At 40.8% G+C, this 20,918-nt stretch overlaps 1 protein-coding gene across 4 annotated transcripts in view; it reads right to left on the bottom strand.

The window, feature by feature from the left end:
• INPP5F (inositol polyphosphate-5-phosphatase F) overlaps positions 1-20,918 on the bottom strand; it is an 88,319-nt gene that overhangs the window by 28,463 nt on the left and 38,938 nt on the right. For 3 of the 4 annotated variants that reach the window (XM_027063245.2, XM_053207789.1, XM_053207790.1), the window contains exons 3-9: positions 20,143-20,279; positions 10,596-10,724; positions 10,219-10,386; positions 10,046-10,102; positions 7,529-7,727; positions 6,582-6,761; positions 5,615-5,682 (exon numbers count right to left, since the gene is read on the bottom strand). In XM_027063245.2, coding sequence (XP_026919046.1) covers positions 5,615-5,682; positions 6,582-6,761; positions 7,529-7,727; positions 10,046-10,102; positions 10,219-10,386; positions 10,596-10,724; positions 20,143-20,279 — 938 coding nt within the window. Of the gene's footprint in view, positions 1-5,614; positions 5,683-6,581; positions 6,762-7,528; positions 7,728-10,045; positions 10,103-10,218; positions 10,387-10,595; positions 10,725-20,142; positions 20,280-20,918 lie in introns of those variants that run through there. The other variant, XM_027063246.2, reaches the window with a different exon arrangement.

Below are 20,918 nucleotides of genomic sequence, written 5' to 3'. Positions count from 1 at the left end.
AGGGTCCACCAAGAGATAAACGGTTAAATAACAGCCATGGAACATTAAGTGAAAACAGCTGCAGGATAGCATACATGGTATAGCCCTCCATTGACTTCATTTTAAATGTGCATATATACACGTGTCCAGATGGGCTTTTGCTGCAAATGACAAATCACTGACTCAGGTCTCAGAGCAAGAAGTCTGGAAGGGCATGGTTCCTGAATTGCTTAATTCAGTGGCACCAGTACCAATTCTCTCCATCTTTTTGCTCTGCCATCCTCAGCACCCTGGTCAGCCCTGAGGCCAGTTCATTCACGGTTTTGCCATAGCTGCAGCGGCACGTCACATCCACACACAACAATCACGGAGGGACTGTTGGGTCCTGTATCTCCGCTTATTTATTAGAGCAGGAAATCTTTCCCAGAAGCTTCCCAGCAGACTTCCCTCACATCATCCCTCACTGGCCAAACTGCCAATGAACACAAACAGGCCAATGCCTAAGCCAATCACTGGCAACAGGAACAGTGGTGCCACCCTGAGTCAGGCTGACCGTGGGCCCACCTCCCAGAAAGCAATTACCCAGGAGATGCAGGTGGACAAGGGAACATTACTGGGGTACTATCAGAAAGGAGGTGTCTGCTCAATACACACGCTGGTAAAACTGACGTGTACAAACAGGCTTTAAAAGTCCGTACAGAACAGGGATGAGGGTGGTTAAGGAGGTTATTGTTACTGCTTCCTTTACACACTTCAGTATCATTAAAATTCATTTTTTAAGCAAGTCTATTTTTTTTTAATGTTTATTTATTTTTGAGAAAGAGAGACAGAGTGAGAGTGGGGGAGGGGCAGAGAGGGAAGACACAGAATCCAAAGCAGGTTCCAGGCTGTGAGCTGTCAGCACAGAGCCCGACACAGGGCTCAAACCCACAATCCTGAGATCAAGAGTTGCATGCTCGCCAGCTGAGCCAGCCAAGTCGCCCCTAGCTGTTACATTTAAATTGTGGTTTGGAGCGTCTAGGTAGCTCAGTCGGTTAAGCATCTGACTTTTTAGCTCAGATCACAATCTCCCATTATCTCAAAAATAAACAAACGTTAAAAAAAATAATAAATAATAAATTGTGGGGGCGCCTGGGTGGCGCAGTCGGTTAAGCGTCCGACTTCAGCCAGGTCACGATCTCGCGGTCCGTGAGTTCAAGCCCCGCGTCAGGCTCTGGGCTGATGTCTCGGAGCCTGGAGCCTGTTTCCGATTCTGTGTCTCCCTCTCTCTCTCTGCCCCTCCCCCGTTCATGCTCTGTCTCTCTCTGTCCCAAAAAAAATAAAATAAAAAAAAGTTGAAAAAAAAATAATAAATTGTGGTTTATTTTCTGTAGTGCTAATTGCACATATTGCTGATATATGAACTTATTCACACTAAAAAATTTCAACCATATGGGAATGCAAGCTGGTGCAGCCACTCTAGAAAACAGTATGGAGGTTCCTCAAAAAACTAAAAACAGAACCACCCTATGACCCAGCAATGGCAGTACTAGGCATTGATCCAAGGGATACAGGTGTGCTGTTTCGAAGGGACACATGCACCCCATGTTTATAGCAGCACTATCAACAATAGCCAAAGGATGGAAAGAGCCCAAATGTCTATCGATGGATGAATGGATAAAAAGATGTGGTATATATATACAATGGGGTATTACTTGGCAATCAAAAAGAATGAAATCTTGCCATTTGCAACCACGTGGATGGAACTAGAGGGTGTTATGCTAAGTGAAATTAGAGAAAGACAAAAATCAAAGGACTTCACTCATATGAGGACTTTAAGAGACAAAACAAATGAACAGAAGGGAAGGGAAACAAAAAGAATATAAAAACAGGGAGGGGGACAAAACAGAAGAGACTCATAAATATGGAGAACAAACTGAGGGTTGCTGGAGGGGTTGTGGAAGGGGGGATGGGCTAAATGGGTAAGGGGAACTAAGGAATCTACTCCTGAAATCACTGTTGCACTAGATGCTAACTAATTTGGATGTAAATTTAAAAAAATAAAACAAGTTAAAAAAAAATTTCAAACATAAAGGTCAAATCCCTCCTCACCACAACCCAGACCCACACCCTTCCCTGGAGGTAACAACGGTTACTGTTCAGTGTGTGCCCTTTCAGCCCATATAAAGGTATGCCTACATAAATGTGCATGCCACATATGTGTGAGAACAGATATGTGGAAAAGAACTACGTGTATATAAAAGACACGGTTTTGTTTTGTGGGTTTGAGATGGCAACACACCATATGCTCTTACAGTCTTTTCTTGCTCTGTGTGATCTTAAGATGTTTCCATGCTAGTGCACACAGATCTACCTCATCGTTTTTAAGCATCTGTAGTCAACACTTTATTTTTTTTTTAAATATATATTTTTTTAACGTTTATTTATTTTTGAGACAGGGAGAGACAGCATGAACGGGGGAGGGTCAGAGAGAGAGGGAGACACAGAATCTTAAACAGGCTCCATCCAGGCTCTGAGCTGTCAGCACAGAGCCTGACGCGGGGCTTGAACTCACAGACCGCGAGATCATGACCTGAGCCAAAGTCGGATGCTTAACCGACTGAGCCACCCAGGCGCCCCTGTAGTCAACACTTTAAATGTGTCACACTGTTTATCCACTGACGTTCTGATGAACAGTCGGGTTACTTTCATGCTGCAAAAAATGCTCTTGTACATGCCTCCTGGATTGAACATGAGTTTCAGGTACATTTAAACATTTTTTTGTATTAGAGTCCCAGTTATTTCACATCCTTAATGGAACTTGGTATGATTGTTTTATTTTAGTCATTCTGGTGTATAAGTGGTTTTAGTTTGTATTTCCCTGATGATGGGTGAAGTTCAACACCCTTTCAGATGTTTATTGGCCTATTAAATACACTTTTTCAAGAACATCTGCTTAAGTCTTTTGTCGCCTTTTCTTTTAGGTTGTACATCTATTTTTAGCGTTTTTAAGAGGTTTTTTTGTTTTTTGTTTTTAGTAACTCTAGATAGGAATCTTTTGTCTTATATATGTATTAAAAAATCTTAAATATCTTCTACTTTGTGAATTGCTTTCCCATTCTTAGTGGTGCCTCTTAATAAACAGAAGTTCTTTATTTTAATAAAGTCTAAATTATTTTTTCATTATGGTTTAGGATTTAAGTCCTATTTAATTTTAATACAGTTTAAATAAATGATAACTTTGATAACAATTAAAAATTTAGTAAAGTCAAATGTATCAATATTTTTCATTATTGGTTAATGCTTTTTAAGTCCTAAGACCAAAGATCAAAAAGATGCTCTGGGGGTGCCAAGGTGAGTCTGGGCCAAGGCCCTGGGTCTTTTTAAAACAAAACAAAACAAAACAAAACAAAACAAAACAAAACAACCCTATATTTTCCTTTAAAAGGTTTACAGTTTAACTTTTTGCATTCAGATCCATATCCACCTAGAAATGACTTCTATATATAATATATAGGAAAGATATCAAAAAGCAAAACTACCAGATTAACATTATAAGCATATTTTATTTTGATTGATAATACCATTCAAAATAGCTATACCAACTTATATTTCCCTAGCAATCTGTGAGCGTTCTCATTTCCCCAATTACTTGCCTTTATTTCTTACTGTCAAACTTTATAATTTTTTCAATCTGAGGGGTTTTAAAATTTTTTTATTTTTGAGAGAGAGAGAGAGCACGAGGAGGGGAGGGACAGAGAGACAGGACAGAGGATCCGAAGCAGGCTATGTACTGACAGCAGTGAGCTTGACTCGGGGCTCGAACCCATGAACCGTGAAATCACGACCTGGGCTTAAGTCTGACACTCAACTGAGCCACCCAGGTGGCCATGAGGGTTTGCTTTTTATTTCCGTGCTCAGACTTTGGGACTGCACGAAATTTCTACATTAATTTTGGAAGAACTGAAATCTATTCAGTATTAATCCTTCTTTCCAGGAACATGGTATTTTTTTCTCCATTTATCCAGGTTTTCCTTTGCATTCTTTAGTAATTCTTCGTCCCATCTCCCATCCCCATACACCAGCTATCTTTTTTTGTATGTTTATTAGGTTTTAGGTTATTTCTTCCTTTTTTATTTTTGTTGCTGTTAGAAAAATGCATCCTATAGCTACACATTCGGACTGGTCATTGCAAATGGATCAGACTTACAGGTTATTATCGTAGACTCTAAGTCTAAAGTTCTCTCTTGGCCAGCAAAAGAACAGATGCAGGATTAAAAGTGAGAGATGGCTCATGTCTGGGAAAAGACAAGAGCCCCGAATAAGGGTCCTTGCTCCGTATTTATGAAGATTAAAAGGCTTACAAACTTGATGGGAGTGCATAAAGAGACAATGAATCTGTGAACATTAACTCATGGGCATGAGGGAAAGGGGGTTTTGAAGATATACGGTGTTTGGGGTTTGGGTCAATATAAAACAAAATCCTGGCACCGGGCAGATGGTTGTTAAAGGCAGACAGGAGGCACTGAGTCAGTTTATCTTAGCTAGCCTAGGGGATAAGACAGGGAAAATAACCTCAGGGTTAACAAGGCACCTTTCTTTTGTTAATCAGCTCAGCTCTGGGCAGCATCACCGCAGGACAGCAGTCTATAGCCCTATTTACCTGTTTACCTAATTTGGTCCTTCCTTCCTGTGAAAGCTTTCTGCTATAGCACTAATTTGGGGGGCTTGGGGGGTAATCTTGCTTACCCTACATATCTTTGTATTGGGGGCCTTTTTCCCACCTACTCTATTCTGGGGGCCTTAGCCACCCCCCCCTTCTCTATCCTTATAACACCTAATCTTGTTTACCCAAACTTGGGTGTGAGCATCCTATGGCTTTGTAATTCTTTTTTTTTTTTTAATTAAAAAAAAAAATGTTTATCTTTATTTTTGAGACAGAGCATGGGGGGGGGGGGCGCGGGGAGAGGCAGAGAGAGAGGGAGACACAGAATCAGAAGCAGGCTCCAGGCTGTCAGCACAGAGCCTGACGCAGGGCTCGAACTCGACAACTGTGAGATCATGACCGGAGCCGAAGTCGGACGCTCAACAGACTGAGCCACCCAGGCGCCCCTGGCTTTATGATTCTTTATGCCTTGTTAACCCATCAGTGCTTATTCCCCAAGCTTATCCCCCACAGGTTATTCTATACAAATCTTGTATCTGAAATCTGGTCATCTTATTGAACTTGTAATTTCACTTAATAGTTTTCACTTGATTTTAGTCTATATGATCACAGTCCTACATATAAATACATAAGAGAGGTGGGCAGAGAGAAAAGATCTTGAAGATAGATGCATATCAAATTGTTATCTTCAGGAGGCAGAACTACAGGTGGTACTGAGAGATGCCTTTCTTTCCTTACTCTGGATACTTCTTCAACTATAATAATGAACGACAGTAGACTAATTCTTATCTAAAAACAGTCTAAAGTAGCTGATTCAATTCTTCCTAGAGAATATTAGAAATACTCTTAGCTTATGTATTCTTCAACTTCATGGCAAGATGCCATTTTGTTTAATTACAAATATTATATTGTTATTTTCATGAAATTTAAAGAAATAGATACATAACCATGGCTGAAAATGAAGGAACATTAATACAGATCAAAGCCCACCTGTTTTTTGTAAATTTTCAGTTGTTCTTCGAAATGGGCACAGAAATAGGCAATGGTGTCCTTTTCACCTACAAAGAAGTGATACAAAATCTATTTTTCCTTCCGATGTTTGAGACAGAAATTAGTGTCTATTCCACCCTTACTCTTACTTTTCAACAATTTCTTGGCCACCAAATGTAACTAAGATGGTCTAAAACCAGTATTTTAAAATAAAATGAGCCAAAGCCAAAGCCCTCAGATTCCTTTTCCCCCCAGTTAGACTGCACCAGGTCACACTGGAAAAGCACACTATGTAATCAGGACCTTTATTGTTCATGTGTCCAGCCTGTTGTCAGAAAGGGTTCCATGTAGTTTATAGTAAGAGAATAAAACTCCTCTAAAAATATGAATATTATAAACTGAAGGTTTACTGGATTCTTACAAATATCAATTGAGTTTTGAGAGAAAAATATTCTGTAAACAATTTTTAAAATCAACCTCATTGAGTTACCTGGTTAGACTGATATGATTTAGCCATTCCAGCGGTAAAGTTAAAATACTAGAAGAAATTAAATCCTCAATAGTTAAAACAACAACAAACCTTACACAGCGAGACACTTGAGTAAAGGCATCTGATCTATTTTTTGTAGATGCCATCTGAACATATCTCCTGCTTCTATTGACATTTACCCTTTTCCAAAAGTAAACATTTCATAAAGTATTCTCCAAAGAAACAACAATTAAAATCTGTGAAATAAGCTTTATTTTATTCTATTGTAAGGGCATTTTTTATTGTTAAACAACTTACTTAAACTGTCAACAACCATTATAACTCTTGCAATTACGATATCTCTATTAAATCTCACCAACTGGAATATTGTTTTAAATGAAGTATCTGGTCAAGCAAATCCAAACCTATAAAATACCTAATATTTTTAAAAATACTCTCTCAAATCATCACTGCAAACTAAGTAACGAACATGCTTACTTTTGTCCAGTCGTGGTCGCGGATTATATCGATACCCAACCTGGCTCCAAAAGACAGGCACAGAGCCTCGTGTTTGAATAAATGACAAAGTATGATTATGAACATGAATCAACTGCTCAGTTTCCACATAATTGGCAACATTGCCATTTTTATCCACTCCTCTTCGTTTATAACGCATTCCTAAAAGAAAATTAAAACAGAAAACAACATAAAAAAACATTATTTAGTCTGATTAGATATGCTACTGCTTTTTTTTTTTTTTATGTTTATTTTGAGAGAGAGGGACATAGAGCACAAGCAGGGGAGGGGCAGAGAGAGAGGGAGACAGAATCCAAAGCAGGCTCCAGGCTGTCAGCACAGAGCTCGATGCAGGGCTCAAACCCACGAACTGTGAGATCATGATCTGAGCCGAAGTCGGATGCTTAACCGACTGAGACACCCAGGCGCCCCTGATTAGATATGCTTCTTAACCAAATCCATCTTCCAGGATAGCTTTAAGGATCTAATGTGCAACTTCCAGGCAGAACAGCATCAACTTCCCCCAAACTCATAACTCTATGCATCATTGTTTTGTACAAGTTGAAGCGAAGCTACTTTCTGTGAACTGCAAGGGAAAGGTTTTCCCGAGGGCGCTGGTGCTCAGGAAGGATTTATTACCGTGATACAGGCTGTCAGTGGGAACAATGGTATTTAGAAACATATCCCAAGTGACTTTCTTCTCTTCTCCATATATATACCTCTTTTTCTTTCTGCTTTTGTTAACTCTCCCCCATTCACCTCCCTCCAAAAATTGGTCCCCAATTACATCACACGATTTAGAGTCACTGAGCACTTTGAAGCCAATTATGCTTCCAACTCCATTATTGTCATTAGCATTTCAACCCATCTGCAGCTTTTCCATTCTCGTCTGAATTTAACTTGCACATGATTTCAGCCCTTTTACTCACCTGCTCTGTGCCTACTTCGGCGTGAAATTAGAGCCACGAGAAATCGTGGGTGAATGTCATCTACACAGGTGGACTCCTGAGGGGGGGTCTCTGGGCTGCTTTTCTCATCATCAGATGATTCATTATAATTAACCACAAGTTCTTCAATCTGCACGAAACCTTGGATAATGGGGAGAATCCAAAAGTCCACATCTGGTGTCTGAAAACAATATGAATATCATGTTGTTTCTATTCTGTATGGTCCTGCTGCTTTCTTAAATAGAGGCTAGCACATATTTGTCGGTTTCCTAGAAGCAGAAACCTTCTGTTTCTTAACCATGTTTTCTGCTTATTGGAGAATGGCAGAAAAAAGGGAGGGAGGGAGGAAGACAAAGGGGAGAGCCTTTTTCTCTATGGTGAGCATTCAAAAATAGCTGCCTGAGAGGTCCCTGGCTGGCTCAGTCGGTAGAGCAGATATAGCGTGAGACTCTTGATCTCGGGGTCACAAGTTTGAGCCCCACATTGGGTATAGAGATTACTTACAAAAATAAATAAATAAAAAGAGCTGCCTAAGAAGACCCACTGGATAGAAGCCACACTGCCTGGGTAACAAATTCAACCTCCACCACTTACGAACTCACTCTGATGAATCACTTAACCTCAACGTGCCCCAACGTCCTGCTTTGAGAAATAGGAAAAACTGTTACCTCATTTGGTTGAGTGAATGAGTAAAATGTAAAAAGTGTTTGGCATAGTGCCTGCCTTATTGTAAGGATTTAACAGACATAGCTACTATGATTATTCCCATTGGTACAGAAAAAACAAAAAACAAAAAAACCACTTATAGGCTGATTTTTAACTCACCATTGTATCAAGGCTTTAACAACATACAACCAACTCTGATCCCCTTACTACAAAGCGCAGAGGTCCAACTCTATGTTCTAGTTTAGAAAAAACTTGCCTTGCCAAGCTAAAATCCACATAGTAAATGAACCAAAAAAAAAAAAAAAAAAAAAGGAAAAAAAAAAAAACGCTTTCCATAAATATCTTATTTTACAATGTCACCCAACATAATTAGGAGAGTATTAATTACAGTTAGACATTTCCCCTTCTGTGCCTTTGAGGCTAAGAATACTCCAATTTCCCGGCTGACTGTCTGCAGGGAGAGTGAAGGGTAAGAAGTACTCTAGGGTGTTGTTCTCTTTCTCTCCCGTCTCCACAACTGTATCCAGCCTTAACCTCAGCATGACCTTCAAACCCACCTCATCATCCATAACCACATAAGCCGGGCAGGAACTGTCTCACAGTTTTGTTTTATGGAGCAGCAGACAGGATCCTAGGAAGGTGGTTAGAATTGAAAATTATGAAGGGTCTATATGCATTCATTATCCTTACCACCATCCTCATTATTTGTATTTTTGTTCTAGCAACAATGCAGAACTCTTGACGGGAACAGAGAAACATACGTGGCCAAACGCCACCTCTACTGCAAGCCATCAATTTTAAATGGTAATTCGAAGTTCCTGACAGAAACCCTGCAAAACGTATTAGAGCCCAATGTGTCAGCAAGCAGGAAAAATATGCATTATCGTCACCCTTATTTTTCTCCCCTGTCACTGAGTCTCAGTGGTCACAGTTTGATCAGCCTCCTAAAAAGAGGTGAGAACATTTTCAAGCCTCATTCTCAATAGAGGCATGACAGATATCTCGTGGGAGACACTGCTAAAGTCAAAATCATTTATACTAACCACTGCCAAGGGGGAGAGATAGGAAAAAAAAGGTTTGAAATTTTTGAAAAGTTAATGAAAAGATAGTATGTCACCCATTCAGCTATTTGCCCACTTTGTGTCCAAAACAGCAACTGGCACACAGGAGGCCTTCCATACATATTTGTTGACTGAGTGAACTGTCCTTGGATGGGTATAATTCTTCCACACAGAAGACAGAGTGAAGGAACAGAGTAACCATTAAACTGGAAGGATCCTCACACAATAATATCAACATATTCCCTCTCGTCCCTGATTCAGATACTGGCAGTACTGGAATGTCCTCAAAGACCTTTCTACTCCAATCCCCAGATGAGGAAACAGGAAAGGGAAGTGACTGGCATCATTAAAGAAAAAGCACACTTCACCATTTCCAATGGGTGCAAACAAAATCTCTGTCTCCTAGGAACTCTGTGGACATTAGTTCCACAGCCTTAAATTACTTCTATCCCATGGGAACCTGCTAAAAAGGCAGGCCTGTGGCTAAGCTGTAGAGTTGGGAACTGTCTTAAAACAAGGTCTTGGTGTTCATAGCTAAATGATTCCCATTCTAGAGAGGAAAACATTATGGTGAGATTTTTTTTTAAGTAGACTCCATGCCCAACGTGGGGATCAAACTCACAACCCTGAGATCCAGAGTCACATGGTCTACCGACTCAGCCAGCCAGGTGCTCCCATTTTAGTGAGACTTTAAATTCGTTTTAATACAGTGTTTAAAACTTTGCTTAACAACCATAACTACCTTTAGGATATTTTAGAAACAACTACTCACACCAATCTCAGTAAGATCTTGTATCATATATTTATTCCAAAAAAATCGGTCATCAACCTGGAAAAGGTAGAGAATGAACAGTTCAGAAACATGTTGAGCTTTCTTATAGAAGTCAAATGGGCCCATAAATCATTCTGGAGGGCAAAGCCTGCCCTGAGCCATGAGAGAAGTACCTTCTGCCAGAGGGGACGGGGGTCCCTCTCCCCAGTGCTTTGCCTCTGTACCGAATTGGTTAGGTCATAAGTCAAGCTATAGTAAAAGGATTCTGAGTCCATGAACATCTTCAGCAACTCCTCGAGTAATCTCCTCTCCAACTTCTCCTTTTCTTTACTTTCCTTAACCTGTAAGAAGTTAATCTACTATTACTACAGGAATTCAATGTACAGCATTGTGTGGATAATACCCAACTTCCTAGGAGGGAAGTGAAAATAATCCCAAGAACCATACATGGGACAAGCAGTTTGAAAACAAGTTTCCTGGGAAGGAAACTACCCTTCAATTTAAAAGTAATCAAAGATGGATTCCAAGCCCGTATCAATGAAACTCTTACTTTCTTTTTATTAGGAGCAGACACATTGGATTTAATGTGTGTAAAGGTCTTCAGTAGAAACTTTGAGTCATCAGGAGATGGTACAATCTTCTCTGGTTTGTTAATTCCAAAATGATGCTTCTTACAGAGCTAAATAATTAGGAAGAGGAAGAAAATTCATTATTATTACCATCTGCTTGTTAAATGTCCGGGTACAAGTGCACAAGTGACTGCTACTGCTCATGCATGGCAGTTAAAAGAAAACCTCAAGATTTATTAGTAAAATGACCAAGTAGACAACTGATATTAGAGAGCACAGCTATGCTTTCAAGGATTAGAAAGCTACCATAGAGGGGCTCCTAGGTGGCTCAGTCGGTCAAACATCTGACTCCTGATTTTGGCTTAGGTCATGATCTCAATGGTTTGTGAGATCGAGCCCCGTGTAGGGCTCTGAACTGATGGCATGCAGCCTGCTTGGGATTCTCTCTGTCCCTCTCTGTCTACCCTTCTCTGCCCCCACCCCTTCTCTAAAAATAAATAAAAATAAACGTTTAAAAAAAAAAAAGCTATCATAGAGGATAAGAAAGTAATACAGGACAAGACATCCTTAGGATTTAGGGGTGGGAAATTCAGGTTCGGATCACAACGACAGTAAGTCCTTACCCAGTATAACTGAAGAATAAAATACTCTGGTTGAGGTTTATCCATGCTTTGAAAATCGGCATCTGAGATTTAAAATATCGCAAAATACACATCTGCTATGCCCTAGGGGCATTACTTTACAGCTGTCTGCTAAAGATTCATTCATGCTAGTTAATGGAGCATTTGGGTTGAGAAGATGTCAAGAGTCTGCTCTGTAGGGAATCTTAAAAGCTGGACATTTCAATCACTCTCCTCCTATCCTCATTCCTACTAACGGAATCAGCATAAAAACATACTCTTTGGGACCAGAGATTAAATTTGAAGAAGCCGTAAGCAGAGGCTGCAGGAAATGTGCAGTCTAACTGACAAGTATGAGGAAGAGGATGGGAACCTGTTAAGGGAAGGGCACAGAGGTTCCAAAGAAGGCTACCTGCTTAAAGCCAAGGGTTTTACATATAATTTTCACGTGGCTCAACACACAAGGCAAATACTCTGAGAGGTACACAGAGATTCTTTTAACTGTATGCAGACGAATTCCATGTTTTCAACGCAATGGGTGTATCACTACACTAAGTGGTAGACACTCACGAAGAGCAAACAATTACTACGTGCCTATTATAATTAGTGTCTTGCTTGCAAAATAACTTACTAGATGATAAGCAGGATAAAAAAATGAGAACAGAATCTAGCTCAAACTGTGATTTTAAATTTAATAAAAAGGGGAGAGGTATTCCTGATCGATCACCCTTGAAAGTGGCCAATTTTGTCAATTCTATATACCTCAATAAAGCTGGAGAAAAACCAGAAGTGCAGACTGAGAATGGGACTGTATTCAGACAGAACAGGATCTTACAGACTTCAGGCCTTTTCAAAATTATGGCTATCAAAACCTCCGTTCACCGGGGTCTCACAACCTGACTGCAACTTTATGCTGCTCCTGCTCCGCTTATGAACACAGGGGACCCGAAGATGAAGTCGCTCACGGCTGTCCTGCCGAAACTGAGCTGACGATTTCCCAGAGAGTAAGCAAAACTACCAGGCTCTGAAGCTGACAGGGAAGGAGAGGAGAGCTAAGCAAGTACACACCGCTCCGGGGGCTCTCTCCTCCTCCCCTCCTTGCGTGCGGCACTCCCATCAGCATAGAAACATACCGATAGATCTTTCCTCGAACACCTTCACTTGACGCCTCTTCTTCTGCTAGCCAGTGCCCTGTTCTTGTACTCCTCACTGCCTCCAGCCCATGGCATCCCCTCCTCTCCCGGGCCCACTCCAGTCAGGCTTCAGCCCCCCACTACTCTACGTAAACTGCTATCTTCAGTGCGACCAATGACCTCCACTTTGCTAAGCCCAGAGGCGGACTCATCTTAACCTCTCAGTGGCATCTGACACAGTTGGTCACGCTCTGTCATCACATCATGCCATCTGTCATGCACTGTCTGCACTTGGCTTTCACCGGTTGTTCCTTCTTTATTTCTTCTGCTGGTTCCTTTCTGACCTTTTGACTCAATGTCTTGGGCACCACAAGGCTCAGCTCTTGACCCCCTTCTCTATCTAAATTCAGTCCCTTCGTGATTTCATCCAGCGTCGTGGCTTCAGATACCACCCATATGCCAACTCCTCCTTCCCAAATGGGTATTTCCAGTCCAGCTCTCTCCCCAGATTCTAGACTCTCAAATCCCAACATTCCCTTCTGAATTGCCACCGGGCATCTGAAATTCAACGTGTCCAAAACTAGACTCTTACCTTCCCTCCACTGCCTTCACCTCCCACTTTCCTCCCCTTGTTTACTCCACTCCACCCACACTGGCCTTCTTGCTCCTCAACACGTCAGGAATGCTTCCACCTCGGGATTCCATTCTAGCTGTCCTCTCTGCCCAACACCCTTCTCCCCAGACCTCTCACCACAATCTCCACTCCTGAGCACTCTGCCCACCGCCCTTCCTGCGCCCGACTTTTATTTCCCGTAGCATTTATTACTTCTCAACATACTGCATAATAATCATTATGCTGACGTTTACTATCTGTAACGGAAGCTCATAATGGCAGAGGTGTTTGGTTTTTTTGCCTCCTGTATCTCTAGTGCCGCATAGTCCCCGGCACAGGAGGTCACACTATTTGTTACGTGACTGAATGAGCGCTGATGCTAAAATATAAATGGTAAACTCCAGGTTCATACACGGGGCAGGCATCGAAGTAGTCCCAGGAAAACTGTCACTGCCCTTATTCCAAGAATATACCTCACCCCCCACGCCCCCACCTGCATTGGTGCAGAATCACTGGGGTAGCAGAGAACTGGTTTTAAAAAGAGGCTCTCCCGTTAGACCCCTGCTGCCTCCTCTGCTTGCAACGTTGAGCAACTGTTGGTTAGCAATTTTTATACAGAATGTTAGTAATTATCTAGTCATATTAATAACACTCTCAAAAAAATTGAAAACATGCCCAAACCTAGTTAGGGACTATCACGATTTTTATTTCCAAAACAGGGTATTAGGCATTTGTCAGACGCAGTTATTCCTGAACAGTACTCAAGCCAGCAAAATTTCTCCCAGGAAAGTAGAAAGCAGATGCGTAAGACCCAACTACTCTAAAGTCAGACCGTGTCTGCACCCACACATTCCTCACTCTCAGAAGGAGCGGAGACCCTCTCCTCTGCAAGGCTAGTTTCCTGCTGTGTCCCTTCTAGGACCAGGACCTTTCCTTCATTTCCTCCTCTCTTATCTGTTCCAGCCTCTAAGAGCCCCTTTGCTACCATCTTTTAACACTGTTAGAATTTACCAGAACATTATCTTTTAATCCATTCCTTAACCCTAGAATCTCCTCTGAGGTAGCAGGGTAAAAATGGTGTCATGGTCACTTGAATTGTGAGGACTGTGGTCTGGTAGGCATGGGTCAGAGAGTAAAAGCCCAATGGGACTGCTCAGGCAGAGTAAAATAAGGGCCTCCTCAAGTATGGAGAGGACAAACTTTATCTCTAAGAACATGACGCTAACACTCACCCCTGTGATCTCTTCCTCTGGTTCCCATGACTCTGGGCTCTTCCCCCACCTCTAACTTCTCCTGCTTAGTCTTCTTTGTTGGCATCTCTTTCTGTCCCTAAAGACGGTGGTATGTCCCAACATTCTGCCCTTAGCTCTCTTCCCCTTCTTCATGAATTCTAGAAAATGTCATCCTCTCGCCTCATTTGAACTGCTGCTATGTTTAACTACACATTTCTAATGCCACTCTTGTGCTGAGTTCGTGACCCAAAAATATAACATCTCCCAGCTACTGACACCCTAGTCCCTCAAATTCAGCATTTCCAAAACTGATCAAAGTTTGTTTCCCAAATCTTGTTCTTCCTCTGGTTGCCGTAGGCCATTGGCTACACTATCTACTGGATCCCTTACACAAGAGATGGACCCCTGGGTGGCCATCTTCCATTATTCTTCCCTAGCGTCTCTCCCATCGATCCCAGCTACTTCATGCTGATTGCCATTATGTTAATTCAGATCCTTACCTTTTGCCCAGATCAGTGTTTCTCAAGGCAGGGGCTACTGGCTAAACAGGAGAATTCTTTATACATAATTATCCCACATAGAGCAGACAACCTAACAAGCCTCCTCTCACAAGGCAGCAAGTTGGGCTCCAGCACTGAGCACGGTTCCAGGCCCCATCTCTCCTGTAGTCCTTTTAGTTCCCCTTACTGTGCAGATGCCAACTCTCCACCTCCCACTGCCTGATTCTGGACCCAGAACCAAGGAGGCCTATAGCCTCAGTTCGACCTAATGTCCATTTATGGTCCATGAAGATGCTTCTCCTCTCTAGGCCTGGCCATGTCTTTGTTTTCCTTTTTCTTTCTTTTTTTTTTTTTTAAAAAAAAAAAAAAAACCTATCCCCTTCCTGGGCTTGGAATAGAGCCTAATCCCAATATCCCTTAACTTCATTATCCACAACTCCAAAAAAAAAAAAAAAAGAAAAAAAAAAGAAAAAAGAAATCAATGAAACCTGCAAGTTAATTTTTTTAAGTTTGTTACAAACTCATTTAATTGCCAAATATGCCCTGAACTGATAGAAGGCTATTGAAAGCCATCCTAGTATGAATATTCGTATGATTCTTTAGGAAATATTAATGTATTATATTATGGGGTAATGCCCCAGATTCACTGGATATGTATGGAATGCATGGAATAGCCTTTTGAAAACTCTCAAAATCCTGAATTCTAACACAAATATGGCCCCAAAGTTCTCAGATAAGGATTGTGATCTGTATAAGCAAGGCACAAACGCAGGATACCATCTTACCTGGAAGTCGATTTCTGTCTCTTAAAACCAATTTTTCTAAATAGAGATTTAGGGCACCTGGGTGTCTTACTCAGTTAGGCATCCAACTCCACATTTCAGCTCAGATCATGGTCTCGCGGTTCGTGGGATGGAGCCCTGCGTCAGGCTCCACACTGACAGCACAGAGCCTGCTTGGGATTCTCTCCCTCTCTCTCTCTCTCTGCCCCTCCCTGGCTCATGCTCGCTCGCTCTCTCAAAATAAACTTAAAAAAATAAAAATAGAGATTTAAATTTACTTTAGCAATTCCATAAATATTTTAGAACCTTCCACGTAGTTACCGTTAGAAAAGTATAGACCACAATTGTGTTTAAAAGGGCTAAATTTTTTTTTAAAGGGTTACGTTTATTTTTTTTTCAATGCAGGCTACCATTTATTTTTAAGTTTTTATTATCACCACCTGGTGCTCATCACAACTGTGCGTTCCCTGATCCTAAAAGGGTTAAATTTAGTCCTTCTGAAAAACAAGGATAGAGAAAATAACCTCTTGGGATCCTGTCCAGTCCTAAGATGCTTTGTTTAGACAGAGCTCTTGGGATTACAACATTCAGCATTGACAGTGGGATCACCTTCCCTTTTCCAGAGGCCCAGCCAGTTGTGCGCAGTATGTGCTTGGGCCCTTATCACAGCTTTGATCCACACGATCTCAAAAAGAAAACCACCACCAGAGGCCCCAGGGTGCTCCGCTACTTCTTGTATTACTCTAGCAACTTACGTCTCACAACCAAGATTAAGGGCTGATGTTGATGCTGCTATTTAAGAAAAGGAAAATGAATGATTTTACTTTCAAAGTTGGTACCTGTGTCCATCTGGAGCTAAAATTTTAAAGATGTCTAATGGGAAACCAAATATGGAAAATGTTGCAGTTATCTATTAAGGCAATGAGATACAGCAAATAAGATATGCAGACATGGGACAGAAGGCTATAAAACTTCAAAGGATGTTTTTTCAAAAGCAAGAACATCGATGTTATCTACTGAACCCCACAGATTCTTCACGCTCTTGGATAGATGTTTTAAAATGGCATACTGCTCTGAACAACAGTCTGGTGCTTCCTCAAAAGGTTGAACACAGAGTTACCGTATGACCCAGCAATTCCAGTCCTAGGCCATGCCCAAGAGAAACGAAAACAAGTGTCCACCAAAAACTTGTGCACAAATGTTCACAGAACTACTCCTAACAGCCAAACAGTGAAAGCAACCCAAATATCCATCAACTGGTGAATGGATAAATGTGATATATCCACACAGTGGAATGAAAAGGAATTAAGTACTGAGATACGAACAATGGTTATGCACAAACACTGCACTAAGTAAAAAGAAGCCAGTCACAAAAGGCCACATATAGGGTCTCCTGGGTGGCTCAGTTGGTTAAGCGTCGGACTCTTGATTTCAGCTCAGGTCATGATCTCACAGTTCGTGACATCGAGCCCTACATCAGGCTCTGCACTGACAGCAAAGAGCCTGCCTGGAATTCTCTCTCTCGCTCTCTATGTCCCTCCCCACTCCCTCAAAATAAATGAATAAACATTAAAAAGTATTTTAAAAATATTAAAAAACAAAAACAAAAGGCCAAATATCATATGATTCTATTTAAAAGACATGTTCAGAATAGGCAAATTTAGACAGTAGATCAGTGGTTGCCTAGGACTGAGGGAGCTGGGGTTTGGAGAAAAATGAGGAGTGACTGCTAATGAGCACAGGGTTTCTTCATGGAGAACATACATAATGAATATGTTCTAACGTCGATTGTGGTAACGGTCACAAAATTCTGAATATATTGAAAGCCACTGAATTATATGCTGTAAATGGGTGAACTGTATAGTACGTGAATTTTTTTTTTTTTAATTGGCAAACAAGCCTAATACTTGAGGTGAAAAGGCAACCAAGGCAGAAAACTAGAAAATCTATTAAATTCCAGAGTCTGGAATAAGACTGCTTCTGCTCTAATTACAGAACACAGACGAGGCCCCAGCAAGTCTGAGAAGTGACCGCACGAAAGAGTCCAAGGGCCCTGCTGGGAAGGACGAGGGCACTGAAAGCAATACACAGACATCCAAATTAGAAAGAGGTAGAAAGAAACATAAGAACTGGTTTTAAAAATATGTATGTTTATGAAAAATAACAGGAGTTAAGTAGGAAAAAAATATGTAAAAATGCAAAAAACCGAAAACTAGTCTAAAAATTTCAAAGTAATGTTGTTCCTTCAAAAGCTTGGGGCAATGGAAATAACCATTAAGACTCACTAAAATATGGACAATGATTATTTCTAAGTAGTGGGCTTTTTTTCCCTTCTCATTACATACAATTTACTATGAAATCAAAACAAATAACAATGATTGCTAAGCTTCTAAAAGCTCCCTTTAAATGGATTTATATGGCAATTGGAATAAAGATCCCAAAGATTTAAATTAACGTGTTGGAAAATAAGCAAGCAATTCATGATTTCCAAAATAGCTGTTCTTTGCCCTTTCCTCCTGTTTTTCACTGTTGAAAAGCTCTCCTAAAAAAGGGGGAAAGGCTTAAGTGCAAATTTCTAAAATGATAATCTCCTCAGAGAAAGGTGTGCCAAACTACTCATGAAAATAAGATCTGGAAATATTTTCCCTATGTCATGTTTACCCCCAATTAACAGGGATCATTACATATTTTCAGCTCTTAACATGGACCACACCCTTAATGCCCATAAGTGCTATAGTTAATATGGTCCAATAGTGCTGTAAAAACATTCAACTCTCTTATGTTGGGGGTAAATCTCATTTTCATTTTATTTAAAGATAATCTGTTTTACTTGAGAATATCAAGAGAGAAAAAAGGAAAAATGTGAAGAATGAAAATCTCAAAGTTTTCATAATATTCACATTTCTGTGTTTAAAAATTCCACATAAATGTCATTTGCTTGCCCCCCCCCCCCCACCATTTTTACAATAGCCAGCTACGAATCTCAAGAATATTACAGATTAGGGAGCAAAAGGGTGTCAGAAAACTTCCCTGAAAAATCCAACAAGGGTCCCAGGCTTCTCTGGATGAGGAGTGACCGTACATTTCCCAGAGTGGGGAGTGCAAATGTGCAGACCAATGACTGACAGGTGGATAAAGTGCCAGACAAGCTGGTCCCCTACTCTAAATCTAACTACCAGGGTCCCTAGCTTAGTGCTCAAACCAGAACGCCAGTGCTCCCCCTCAAGGCAAAGGTTGGTGACAGAAAAGTCATGCTGATCTTCCAATTTGTCAGCAAAGCCATCCAAAGACACTGATGACACATTTATTGGTTTAGTAAACGGAGTTTTTGCTAGTCTGGCTGCCCTTCCCTACGATAAAATGCAAACAAAAACTGCCAAGACCTGCTTTTAATAGGCTTAACTGCTACCTAAGTTATTTGTCTCTAGATCAGCAATAATGATTAATGTTCTAGCACTGGAACCAATAAAGGGGAGTAAGAAATACTCTAATCTTTTTTGATTCCCATAATAAATAAAATATCAGGGTCCTCTTAAATTCAATTTAATGCTGGTTTCTAAAAATTAGATTGTCAAACTTCCAGTACAATCTGAAACATAAAAATAACCGTATTTTTACTTATTTTTCTAAACAATTTAACCCTGTCCCCAAATTTCCTCCCCAGGAGACCAGCCCAGAAAAACATATATTGAACTGTGGGATAGTGGGTGCTCTGGTACCTGTTACCTGCTGTTTAGGTACTAGGGAGGCAGCTCAGCGGAGTGATACAGGATCAGATGGCCTGAGTCCAGGCCCAGTCCCCATGATGTGCCAGCTGTGACTTAACTCTTGCCAAGTCTCCTTCCTTCATCTGTATAGCGTGGATCCAACAGTGCTCACCTTATAGGGTGCTCTGAGGCATCAGATAGGATAAGCCACTCAACCTTCAGGGCCTCACATATCACATAGTGATGAGGACACCCTAGGACCAGGGCAGAGTGAGGACATCCCTAGAGGCCACATCCCTGCACCAACTGCAAACATGATACAAACGCTTTCGTGGGCTACTTCTACCTACTGGTGGTACAGTTGGTTGAAAAAAAAAAAAATACTGGCCCTGGGAAATCTCATTATTTTGGCCTTAAGTCCCTCTATTGTAGGCTTGGTTTCCTTTTGAAAAATTAAAAGATTGTACTAGATCAGTGGTTTCTTTCTTTAAGAAAAAAAAATTTTTTTTAATTACAAAAACAAATATATGTTTAAAAAAATTTCAAGAAATACAGATAAAAAAGGATGCAGAATAAGTTAAATCTCATCACCTTCTTGACTAATCCACTCTCTCCCAAATCAGGAGTTTTTAAACTGTACTGTGCAGAGTTCTGGGTTCCCTGGAAGCAGAAAATGGCTTTCCAGTAGAGGCCAGGTGGGCAGGGTCCCAAGGATCCCCTCCCCTGTATCACCACCTCTGCCTTTATGCATTTTATACACTGGATTTCACAGATTTTGAAAGTTTCCACTACTGAAGTGAAGTTTGAAAACCACAGGATTAAGTTACTTTTAAAAATATTATCCAGTTCTAAAATTACGATTTTGGACTATTAAACCAAATCCTATTTGTTGTTATATTTACATCAAGCTTCCATAAACTTTCCTGAGACTTCCACCTTACCTCTAACTCAAGATCCTGAGGCTCCATTTCAGAAAGCGACAGCACAGCAATTTTGGTAACTTTACAGACCTCATGGTCTCCTGGAAGTTTGCCCACCAACGCTTTCTGCCGAATTAAAATAAGCCACCATGGAAGATCTGAAAGAGAAAAAGTCACACTAACGTCTGGTATCTGTAAAATGCTACTATCCTAGCAAGCTGAAGACGAATAATCTAACACCACAATATACATTAAATATAACCCTTCAAAGTAAAGCACACAACAAAGATATAAAAATGGCCCTGAATACGGGAAAAGATGTTCCGCCTCACTCATAATTAGAGAGATGTAAATTAAAATGTCGTGATGCCACGTTTACCTATCGGATTGGGGAAAATAAAAGGTATGACAGCACATTCACTGGCAAGGCTGTGGGAACACAGGCACCATCATACAGTGCTGGTGGGAATACAAACAGGCAAAACTTTTCTGGAGGGAAATTTAGTGATACCTAACAATAAAACATATGCACTTACCTTAAACCTAGCAATCCCACTCTTGTGAGTTCACCCAAAGATATGCAGCCAGCCCAAAGGTAGGTAAACTCAAGTCTATTCATTGCAGCGGTTTGTAATTGCAAAATACTAGAAACAATTTAGCTGTCCAGACATAGGACAGTGGTTGAATAAACTGGGACACATCCTCTCAGTGGAATACTATGAAGCTGTAGAAAAGACATTAGGCATGTTCTAGGAACTGACAAGAAACGATTCCTGGATATATTACATGGATAAACT

The sequence above is a fragment of the Acinonyx jubatus genome, chromosome D2, assembly GCF_027475565.1.
Source record: "Acinonyx jubatus isolate Ajub_Pintada_27869175 chromosome D2, VMU_Ajub_asm_v1.0, whole genome shotgun sequence".
Taxonomy (NCBI): domain Eukaryota; kingdom Metazoa; phylum Chordata; class Mammalia; order Carnivora; family Felidae; genus Acinonyx; species Acinonyx jubatus.
The sequence above is the reverse complement of the archived record's forward strand: the minus strand, read 5'-3'. Positions and strand labels throughout refer to the sequence as shown.